This window comes from Anabrus simplex, chromosome 2 (genome assembly GCF_040414725.1).
Source record: "Anabrus simplex isolate iqAnaSimp1 chromosome 2, ASM4041472v1, whole genome shotgun sequence".
Lineage (NCBI taxonomy): Eukaryota > Metazoa > Arthropoda > Insecta > Orthoptera > Tettigoniidae > Anabrus > Anabrus simplex.
Genome location: NC_090266.1, coordinates 5936068 through 5948413, shown reverse-complemented (window position 1 = coordinate 5948413; position 12346 = coordinate 5936068). Strand labels below are relative to the sequence as shown.

At 40.5% G+C, this 12346-nt stretch overlaps 1 protein-coding gene across 1 annotated transcript in view; it reads right to left on the bottom strand.

Moving 5' to 3' along the window:
• The window catches only part of LOC136863901 (dynein beta chain, ciliary-like), a 5220903-nt gene that overhangs the window by 1524532 nt on the left and 3684025 nt on the right, over window positions 1–12346 (bottom strand). The window contains exons 65-66 of the mRNA XM_068226514.1: window positions 8559–8752; window positions 8016–8220 (exon numbers count right to left, since the gene is read on the bottom strand). Coding sequence (XP_068082615.1) covers window positions 8016–8220; window positions 8559–8752 — 399 coding nt within the window. The remainder of the gene's footprint in view (window positions 1–8015; window positions 8221–8558; window positions 8753–12346) is intronic.

The following is a 12346-nucleotide window of genomic DNA, read 5'->3' as shown; positions in this document are numbered from 1 at the left end:
GGTCTTTACAGTATCTTATATCTACATAGGGTAACAGAGGCTTGTTGTGAACTTTGAGTCTATATGCAGACAGTTGATGTGAAGGGACTTGTTTTCATGTAATACGTGCTTCAGCAGTAGCGTTTCTAGGTACAAACTTAACTTGTTACGATAGCGATGTAGCGTTGAAATTTCCTTCTTCTTTACCTTGCATCTCTTCTTGAGATGTTTGCACTGCGACAGAACGTGTAGTAGGCTTAGGAAATGAAGTAAAATCATCAAGCTGTAATGGCAATGAAACATTAAGATTTTCTTCTTCTTCTACTTTCCCTTTACTACTGTTTCGATCAACATCATTATCCTTATTATCAAAATCATGATCCTGCCTCTCTTTATCTTGAAGTTTGTGCTTAGTAACAGAACTTGCAGCAGGTCTAGACAACAAGGGAGAATTAAATATCTCTTGCAGAGGTGTGCTTTTTAAACATAAATCAGTGTTCGCTAAAATAAAGTTGAGCTCTTTGTATTTTGTTCCCGATGAAGCAACATTACACGCGGCTTCGTGACGTTGAGCGTTGTATGCGTTCTTGAACTCTCTTCTACAATGTTTGCATTGAAAAATTGTCCTACATGATATCTCATGACGTCTCCTGTGATACCTTCGGGAAAATGCTTTTCCACACACTTCGCAAATATACCTAGAAATAGGTTTTTCCATGACGGACTTTTATCTTCTGCTAACAGATTCTTCTTTAAATCTACTTGACATTTGTTACTCTCTACTTCGATGATGCGAACAGCTTAGCGATTAATAGCAAACTAACACAAAAGCGTATAACCAAGGTAGCAAGAGTAAGGTTTAAGCCCATCAAGATGGCAAGAGTGAGGTTAGCGACTTTCTGTTGTTGGATTTTAAATTCCACGCTATAACATGCATACGGTGGCAGCCTTGAGGTTTACCGCCGTAAAGATGGCAGCAGTGAGGTTAGCGACGCTCTATTGTCCTTCAAAATGAGATTAGGGTCCGTCAAGAAGACAGCTGTCGAAAAAGCACGTGGCTTGGTTTACTAAACAAGAGCACGTGGCAGTGACGTCACGGTCACGTAATCAATCCTTTGCTCTACGTCGTTAAGAGCAGCATTAGGATTAGCTATGTTTAAAAATCTTGGGAACAGAGCAGCAGTATGAATAGCCATGTTTCAAAGCGTGTACACATCACCTATTGATTTTACATGCATCGACCATCGTACTAAACTTCTTCCGCTAGATCGTGCTGCTATCTTAGCATAACCTATACGTATGAACTTACAGTACAAATAATAGCCATATTTTATAGCGTGTACACATCACCTATCGATTTTACGTGCATCGACCCTCGTACTAAACTTCTTCTGCTAGGTCGTGCTGCTATCTTAGCATAACCTATACGCATGACCTTAAAGTACAAAGAATAGCCATGTTTCAAAGCGTGTACACATTACCTATCGATTTTGCATGCATCGACTCGCGTACTAAACTTTTCCCGCTAGATTGTGCTGCAATCTTAGCATAATTTTATACATATGAACTTACAGTACAAAGAATATCCATGTTTCAAAGCGTGTACACATTACCTATCGATTTCACATGCATCAAATATAGCACTAAACTTCATCCGCCAGATTCTGCTGCTATCTTAGCATAACTTATACGCATGAACTTAAAGTACAAAGAATAGCCATGTTTCAAAGCGTGTACGCATTACTTATTGATTTTGCATGCATCGAATCTCGTACTAAACTTCTTCCGCTAGATTGTGCTGCTATCTTAGCATAACCTATACCCATAAATATAAAGTGCAAAGAATAGCCATGTTTCAAAGCGTGTACACATCACCTATCGATTGCGCATGCATCGACTCTCGTACTAAAAGCTTCTTCCGCTAGATTATGCTGCTATCTTAGCATAACCTATGTGCATGAACTTAAAGCACAAAGAATACCCAAGTTCAAAGCGTGTACACATCACCTATCGATTTTGCATGCACCGACTTTCGTATTAAAATTCTTCCACTACAGTGTGCGACTAACTTATGAGTATGCCGCTAACTTAGTATAACTTATACACATAAACTTATAGCATAAAGAATAGTGATGTATAAATATCTTGTGAACATAGCAGCAGCAGGAAGAATAGCAATGTTTTAAAACCGTGTACGCATTGCCTATCGATTGTACATGAATCAACTAGAGTACAAAAATTCTCCCGGTAGAGTGTGCTGCTATCTGAGCATAACCTATGTGCACGGATTTAAAGCACGAAGAATAGTTAAGTTTCAAATTGTGTACACAACACCTATCGATTTTGCATGCATCAACTATTATACTAAACACATCCCGCTAGAATGTACAACGTTCACATGTGTTTGCGCTGCTACTTTAGCATGACCTAAGCGAACGAACTTAAAGCACAGAGAATAGTGATGTATGAAAATCTTGCTAACATAGTAGCAGTAAGAATAGCAAGGTTTAAAAGCGTGTACATATCACCTTTTGATAATGCATACATCAATTATCGGACTAAACAACCTCTACGCGAACGTGCGACCATCGCTTGTACTTGTGCTGTTATCTTAACATAACCTATGTGCAGGAACTTAAAGCATAAAGAATAGGTATGTGTAAAAATCTTGTGAACATAGCAGAGTGTTAACTACGTAGGTGTAGACATTGAACTTTGCATGCTGAAGCAGCATACTACGTGACCGTGACGTCACACCCACGTGCTCTTGTTTAGTAAACCAAGCCACGTGCTTTTTTGACAGCTGTCTTCTTGACGGACCCTAATCTCATATTGAAGGACAATAGAGCGTCGCTAACCTCACTGCTGCCATCTTTACGGCGGTAAACCTCAAGGCTGCCACCTTATGCATGTTATAAAGCGGAATTTAAAATCCAACAACAGAAAGTCGCTAACCTCACTCTTGCCATCTTGATGGGCTTAAATCATACTCTTGCTACCTTGGTTATACGTTTTTGAGTTAGTTTACTGTTAATCGCTAAGCTGTTCGCATCAACGAAGTAGAGAGTAACAAATGTCAAGTAGATTTAAAGAAGAATATGTTAGCAGAAGATAAAAGTCCGTCATGGAAAAACCTATTTCTAGGTATATTTGCGAAGAGTGTGGAAAAGCATTTTCCCGAAGCTATCACAGGAGACGTCATGAGATATCATGTAGGACAATTTTTCAATGCAAACATTGTAGAAGAGAGTTCAAGAACGCATACAACGCTCAACGTCATGAAGCCGCGTGTAATGTAGCTTCATCGGGAACAAAATACAAAGAGCTCAACCATATTCCCCCGAACACTGATTTATGTTTAAAAAGCACACCTCTGCGAAAGATTTTTAATTCTCCCTTGTTGTCTAGACCTGCTGCAAGTTCTGTTACTAAGCACTAACTTCAAGATAAAGAGAGGCAAGAACATGATTTTGATTATAAGGATAATGATGTTGATTGAAACAGTAGTAAAGGGAAAGTAGAAGAAGAAGAAAATCTTAATGTTTCATTGCCATTACAGCTTGATGATTTTACTTCATTTCCTAAGCCTACGACACGTTCTGTCGCAGTGCAAACATCTCAAGAAGAGATGCAAGGTAAAGGAGAAGGAAATTTCAACGCTTCATCGCTATCGAAACAAGTTAAGTTTGTACCTAGAAACGCTACTGCTGAAGCACGTATTACATCAAAACAAGTCCCTTCACTTCAACTGTCTGCATATAGACTCCAAGTTCACAACAAGCCTCTGTTACCCTATGTAGATATAAGATACTGTAAAGACCCCAACGTACTCGTAAAACGTTTACAACTGCTAAGAGCCTATCATGATGCTGGTTACACAAAGTACAAAGAATATTTTTGAAATAGAAAATGAATTACGTCGTATAGGTATTATTAAGTAAGCGCTTACCCTCACGTAAGTCATCCATCTGTAGTATATAGTCGATCGAGGAGCTATATTCATATAGATTATTTCTTAACATTCTTCGTACCTTAGGGTGTTAACTCCGCCTCTAGTTGTAGAGCCGGTCTCAAGCCCGGATAAAGAGAGGAGAGGCACCCTAGCCCTTTAGCCCATTAGCCCTTTAGCTCTTTAGTCCTTTTTCTCCTTTAGCCCTTTAGCCTATTCGCAATACAAGGAATGTGCGGTAACCTAATCTTCTTAGAACAAAGGTATCCCCTGACATGTTCTAAACACATGTTGTATCGAGTACAGTGTTCTATTTTAGTCTTGATCAATTATTTAGTGTTCTAAACACTTCAATCAATGTTCCGATCACATGAAAAGTTAACGGCATGGAGTGCAGTGTTTGATTCTAATCTTGTTATGTTTCTTTAGTGATTTGCAAGTCTAAACATGCATAATGACGTCATCACTGCAGCACGTGCTTACTCTAGCTATCCCGATGCAGGTTTAAACTTGATCGATAGAGCTATGCCTTGACATAAGAGGAGGCCTTAACAGCTTATGTATAGCCGCTATTGTTTAAAGATAGCTGCTGTTAAGAGAAAAGCACGCAGAATTTTTCAAATTACCCGCCACCACATTTCAAAGGTATGAGGTTTAGTGCTGTAAAGATACCTGCACGATGCGAAGCTAGCTTTCTTCATCAGAGCGGCCACCATCTTGTGTGAGCACCTCTAGGCCGTATCATAAGGAGCTGTGTATAGTCACCGTCTTGTCGCTGCTACCTTGCGCAAGCACCCATAGGGAGTCTCATAAGAGCAGCAGCCATCTTGTGCAAGCGCTCTTAAGCTGTCTCATAAGAAGCTATGTATAGCCGTCATCTTGTAGAATTAGATAGCTGCCAATGCCAAAGGGCCTAAGTAGGGATCGAACCGTCGATCTCATCATTAGACTATGTTTTTCTTATGTTATCATGTTCCTCATACTGCAAACCTAGGTATCAGGTTGAAATTTTTTTGTCCGTTTTCGAGATATTTAACATTTTGCATTTAAGCCCAAAATTTAATGAATCGAACCTGCACGGCACGTTATACTCTCTACCATAGCTAGACCTGATCATGTTACGAAGACTTGCTTCAATACAAGCTAAAACGGAGCGAATGGCAAAGGGCCTAAGTAGGTACCGAACCGTTGATCTCATCATTAGACAATGTTTTTCTTATGCTATCATGTTCCTCATACTGCGAACCGAGGTATGGGGCAGAACAAATTTACCCGTTTTGCTCTACGATGCACCGTTTTCGAGATATTTAACATTTTGCATTTAAGCCCCAAATTTAATGAATCGAACTAGCACGACCTGTTAGCCTCTAAGCTAGCTTTCTTCATAAGAGCAGCAGCCATCTTGCGCAAGCACCCTTAAGGCGTCTCATAAGGAGTCGTGTATAGCCGCCATCTTGCGTCCGCCATCTTGCGCAAGCATCCTTAGGGAGTCTCTAGCCATCTTGTGCAAGGACCCTTAAGCCGCCTCATAAGAGCAACCGCCATCTTGCGCAAGCATCCCTAGGTAGTCTCATAAGGAGCCTTGTATAACCGCCATCTTGCTCAAGCATCCCAAGGGCGTCTCATAAGAACATATGTATAGCGGCCATCTTGCATGAGCACCTTTATGGAGTTATGTATAGCCACCATCTTGTGCAATTAGCGTCGAGAGATGGCTGCTGTAGAATTTTTCTTTTTAAATTATCCGCCACCATGTTTCAAAGCTATGTACCTAAAGAGTGTAGCACTGAGGTTTGCGATGTAAGATGGCGGATGACAGCTGACAAAAAAGCGCGTGAGTTTGTTTACTAAACAAGAGCACGTGGAATTTTTCAATTTGCCGCCACCACATTTCAAAAGTATCTAGCTAAAGATGGCAGCACGGTTTTCTCTCGACTAAAGATGACGGATGACAGCTGACAGAACTTTTCAAATTACCCGCTACAACATGTCATAAAGAGGGCAGCACAGTGCTCTGTAGATTAAAGATGGTGGATGACAGCTGACGAAATTGCCCGCATGATAGCAGGACAGTGCTCTATTGATTAAAGATGGTGGATGACAGCTCTCAAAAAGCACGTGGCTTTGTTTACTAAACAAGAGGACATAGAATTTTTCAAATTGCTGCCACCACATTTCAAAGGTAACTAGCTAAAGAGTGCAGCACTGAGGTTTGTGATGCAAGATGGCGGATGACAGCTGTCAGAAAAAAGCACGTGAGTTTGTTTCTAAACAAGAGCACGTGGAATTTCCCGCCACCACAAAGAGGGCACCACGGTGCTCCCTTGATTAAAGATGGCTGCTGTCACGTGGAATTTCCTGCCACCACAGGTATCTAGCTGAAGAGGGCAGCACGGTGCTCAAAGATGGCTGCGGTCAAAAAGCATTTTTCAGATTATCCGCCACCACATTTCAAGGGTAAGTAGGTAAAGAGGGCAGCACTGTGCTCTGTTGATAAAAGATGGCGGATGTCAGCTGTCTAAAAAGCACGTGGATTTGTTTATCTCGCGCTAGTGATGTTAAGTTGGTAGCACTAAGGTTTAGGCCCGCCAAGATGACAGCACTGCCGATGACAGGTGACGAATTTACAGCTTCTGCGATAAAGAGGGCAGCACGGTGCTCTGTAGTTTAAAGATGGCGGATGACAGCTGTCAAAAAAGTACGTGGCTGTCAAAAAAACACGTGGATTTGTTTATCTCGCGCTAGTTATGTTAAGTTGGTACTACTGAGGTTTAGGCCCGTCAAGATATCAGTACTGAGGTTAGCGATGCGTTGTTGTCTGTCAAAAAGAACGTGGGTGTCAAAAACACGTGGATTTCTTTACCTATTCAAATCTCGCGCTAGTTAGGTTAAGTTGGTACCACTGAGGTTTTGGCCCGTCAAGATGGCAGTACTGAGGTTAGCGATGCGTTGTTGTTGATGACAGCTGTCAAAAAGCACGTGGCTTTGTTTACCAATTCAAATTTTCCGCGGGAGGCGGAAGAGGCCTCTGGGAAGGCCCCCGTGAGGCGGTGGCGGAGGGGGCCTCTGGGAGCCGGAGGTGGAGGTGGCGCCCGAACTGTCCTATTATACTACTACTTTACTACACAAATATTTCCAATATTTCTCCATACGAGCGTATGTATAGCTGCTATCTTGTGCAGTAATCCCTGAGCCAGCTTTTTCCATAAGATCCCATGTATAGCCGCTATTGTGCCAGGTCCACCTTTTTTCCCTCTACTCCCGTGATCCACATCTAGCCATGTTTAATGATGCCTGAATTGAAACGGAATTTATAAACTTCTTCACCTGTCTTTGTCACCGCACTGATTCGTGTTCCCAACGCAACACGTATAACGATCCTAGTAAGAAATATAGCACGTCGTCATTTACAGATCAAGTTTTCAAGCGGAATTGGATTCCCGCATCATAAGTGCGATCTGATGTCATTCATTTCATTTCCAGTAATGGTAAGTTTTCAATATACAAAATTTCTTCAACGGTAAGTGCTTTGAAATTTTGTGATATCCACTATAGTGTGAAGTCTGGAGCTCGTCTTACCGCGAAAAAGTTTTCCGGTTACCATTCCTTGAGGCCTTAGTTCCTTCAGTTATTTTTGTTGTGGTAATGACCGCATAGAGCTATATATTGACCGACTGAAGTTCCTCTTGACTCCGTGGTAGACACTACTGATAACTGAAAGCGTATACCATGAACGGAGTTATCTTGCCGTATTTAGTGACCATTAGTTTTATTTACAAGAGTTTACTATTAATTCACTTACCTTCAGTTCATCTTATTTCAAACGTTCATATGTGGTAACCATTAGTGAGAATATGCCCTTAACAGACTTACCTATAGTTCTCCGCATTCAAAACTTTCTTTTCCGTTAACAATATTAGAAATATATTAGAATTTACCAAGAAGCTTAGGACCGTCGATTTGTTCGTTTTGCAGATCTTCGTTTCTGGCATCCGTTAATGAATGTAGGATTGTCATTAATTTGGGCACCTTTAGTTTATTGCTTTACGATCTGACTGATAACACTTTTTCCCATGAAACGAGTTACCTTAAGTTCTTCCAAGTCCGGCCTTTCCGCCTTGACCACCTCGGCCAATAACTGTTCCTCAAGACCGTCCCGCGTGACAGTGAAGTTGATGATCGTCAGCTGAGCTTGCATTTCTGGCTTATAATGTGGATTAGCCAACTTAGTATGCAATATAAGCCGGAACGATTGATTGTACACGACTTCCCTCTCCCCCATAGCAATAGCTCTGTAAGGAAAAGGAACATGCATTACGTACAGTCCGTTGAATTATTATAGTTATATTTCACACTAATATGGCTTGCTACACGTATATGTGCTCAAGCGTACAGCCACTTAAAAAGGAATAAGCACATAGTATTTTACAAGTTACTCAATTTTCTCGGAAATAACTACAGCTACATATACAAAGTTTGTTGAGGGTAACCATAGGGTACTATGTATTTTGATAAAAATTAAAATATTAAGTACGAGGAACATACAATACTCGTGTGTAAGCAAAATGAAATTGAACTTTTAGTTTGCTTTATGTAGATGTACTACGTGATGAAAGTTAAGGATATTTACCGGCCTTTTTTAATGAAATTTCTTCCTAGAAGTGGATCCAATACTGGGTCCAATGTCTCTCCTATGTTTTCTAGCAACAAGGTAGATCCGTTGGCAAGAGCTTTCTCAATAGTGTCCAGATAACCTTTCTGTCCAATTCTCAGAACTGTCAGGTCACCACCGTACTTCTGCTTAATCCATTTCAAACCTTGAAGCTGAAAACAATAGCATGATGATAAAGAAAGTTTTATTCTAGAGAAATGAACTGTACTTGCTTTTCACCTCATTTACAAATCTAATGAGATATTTGCATACAGAATCGTGTGCATGATGGAATACATTCGGTCATATCTGCAAATCGTTATCGAAAATCATTGCTCAAATTGAGGAATATCTGTACGTAGTGTGTTTCATTTGGTATGAAAAAGGAACCCGGAGGGTCACCGCTGTTCTGCCTTCATGACACGTGTAATGTGGTGAGACTCGATCCCATAGTTCCAAAAACACGAAACAACACAATTTACTCAACTTTTCAATGGAGACCGGTTATTGAACCTATCGTGTGCTGTATTTCACCACATAAACACAGATTAAAATAAAGATAATAATGTACCTGCACTTTCTGGGCTTCATGTCATGATTATCATGGTTTAGGAAATAAATTGAAATAATAAATAACGTAGTTCAACCTATTTAGTACAAATAAATACGAAATGTACTCTTACATTCCTATTTAATTATGAATGGAATCGGTACCGGTTTCGACCCCAATCCGGGTCATCATGAGCCGAATAAAACGCAAAAAACAATGCATAGGTAAGAAAGAAATTAAAGATCAAGTCCCCTCGAAAGCAGTTGAAGAGGCAATATAAAACAACGGGGATAGGCACTGTAAAATTCAGAAGAAGTAGAAGGTAAGTCAATTAAAAGAAGCAAGGCGCAATGTTCTGAACTGCAGCATAGCACACGCAAATTGCGGCACTGTCTCAAAATGTTCACGAGAAGCAGAGAACAGTTAAGTGAGCCAGCTTGCATACACAACACAATCCAACAAATATGAAGATCAAAAATCGTGCAGAAGCTGAAGACGAGTAGCTCAATTGAAGTAAAATGTCAGCTCCCGAAGATCAACGTGAGGCACTGTGCTTTCAAACGGCGACGGAGCTCGATGAATAGTGTAATGATCCAGTATTGTTTTTACGTCAACTGTTCTACAAGATCCTAGTCACATATTTCAATTATATTGAATTGCATTATATGTATACATTTTTGCGACCGAAGCAAATACTGGATCATTACACTAATCATCGAGCTCCGTCGCCGTTTGAAAGCACAGTGCCTCACCTTGATCTTCGGGAGCTGACATTTTACTTCTATTGAGCTACTCGTCTTCAGCTTCTGCACGATTTTTGATCTTCATATTTGTTGGATTGTGTTGTGTATGCAAGCTGGCTCACTTAACTGTTCTCTGCTTCTCGTGAACATTTTGAGACAGTGCCGCAATTTGCGTGTGCTATGCTGCTGTTCAGAACATTGCGCCTTGCTTCTTTTAATTGACTTACCTTCTACTTCTTCTGAATTTTACAGTGCCTATCCCCGTTGTTTTATATTGCCTCTTCAACTGCTTTCGAGGGGACTTGATCTTTAATTTCTTTCTTACCTATGCATTGTTTTTTGCGTTTTATTCGGCTCATGATGACCCGGATTGGGGTCGAAACCGGTACCGATTCCATTCATAATTAAATAGGAATGTAAGGCTACATTTCGTATTTATTTGTATTGAATAGGTTGAACTACCTTTCAATTTAATTTTGATACATTTCAATAGGGAACATCATGAAGACGACAGTTTCAGGCACAACAAAATGCTGAACGAAACTTCTCCCGGGGAGTTGTCAACCATTCTTGGAAATTGACCAATTGAAATAATCTAATGGACCAATTTCCAAGAATCAACCCCAGCTACCATACGATTGGATGGATATACCTTAAGTTATGCCGATACTGAAGCACGAATCCCACGAAATTAGGAAGAAGGAAATTTAATTACAACTTCGGATCCCACAATCAATTCTTGATCACACTAAGACAGGGAAATTAAGATATCCACCCCGTTCAGTAATGCAAGGTCGTTCTACATAGGCTGTGGCTTGACCTCAAATGAACCACAGACACACTTCTGAAAAGTTGATTGCGGACTGGACCTCTACCCGCCGAGTCATTGTAAGCAAATATTCGTTCATAGGAGGAGGAGTTAGTGATTAGAATAATTTAACGAAGGAGATGTTCAATGCATTTCCAAATTCTTTGCAGAAAGACTAGGAAATATGCCATCTGAGCGACTGCCCTAAACGCAGATCACTGGTGACTGATTGATTAAAGTGTTTAACAGTCAACTGCGGGGCACACCTCTGACCGTTCATGCCGTACTTAAGTAATCCAAATTACATCGTCAAGTATTTAGCTCCAGTAAAATATTCAGCTCGAATGTTATGTAGAGAGTGACTTCAATCATAAAAAATTTGCCCGCATACGCCAGGAGTACCAGTAACAAAGACCTGTATTCTTGTTAGTTTCATTAGACATGCGCAGCATTTGCTTAGAGAAGAGATATTTTTCCTAGGGGCTTTACGTCGCACCGACACACATAGGTCTTATGGCGACGATGGGATAGGAAAAACCTAGGAGTTGGAAGGAAGCGGCCGTGGCCTTAATTAAGGTACAGCCCCAGCATTTGCCTGGTGTGAAAATGGGAAACCACGGAAAACCATCTTCAGGGCTGCCGACAGTGGGATTCGAACCTACTATCTCCCGGATGCAAGCTCACAGCCAACTCGCCCGGTGGAGAAGAGAGCCGTATTATTCAGAAGATGAGGAAGTAAAACGAGCGCTTAGGTCTGGAAATGTTTGCTAATAATGAATATAACTGAGATGCCCGGATTTTCCGCTGGGATTAAATCGCGTAAATTGTCGGGGTTTAAATATTAGATCTGACCGTTTGGATTTTTAATGGTTAAATTTTGGATTCAATAAGAATCAGTAATTCCATGCTGAATTCATTAACCGGTTTTCCAAAGTTGTGTGTGAACTCAAATTTGTGTTAATTAACGAGTCGGAACGCTGGCATTGGTAATGATGAGTTCTAAATATTCATCTCAGTTCAGTTGTAATTGAGTGAGCGAGATCAGTGAACTGTGTGTGTGTGTGTGTGTGTATGAAGTGAATCCTCCACCAGCTGGAGAAGTGAAATTGTAAGATAAGGAAACGAATAGGGAAATTTTCAGAGAGGCCTGTAATGCGAACAAATGAGGAATCTACTGTAATTCGTGCGCAGAAGAATGAAATGACAGAAATTAAAGACTGTCTAAAAGAAGGTATACGAATTAAATAGAAAAGTTGGTGGAGAACTCTGGGGAAATAGAAATACTGAAATATAAAATGAAGAGGATGGAAGGGGAATTGGAACAAATCAAGTGGGCACAGCAAATTATTATTCAGGAAGCCAGGAGGGAACGTAGTCTCATATATGGCATTGGGAGAGTGTAAAGGAGGATTTAACGAGTAAAGTGTCAGATATTCTAAATAATTATACGAATGAAAATTGTGAAGAAGAAGATATTGGTGGAATTCATGGGATGGGTTAAAGGCTAAAGACCGATTAAAGAAGTCCTCAAAGTTAGGAACTTAGAAGCAGAAATCATTTGCGTGGGAAGAGTCATGGATAACGAGCCTATCTCGAGACAGAGATTCTTACGATTTCATTTATTAATAGCTAGGAAATAGGGACTAAAAGCATACATAAGAGGCAT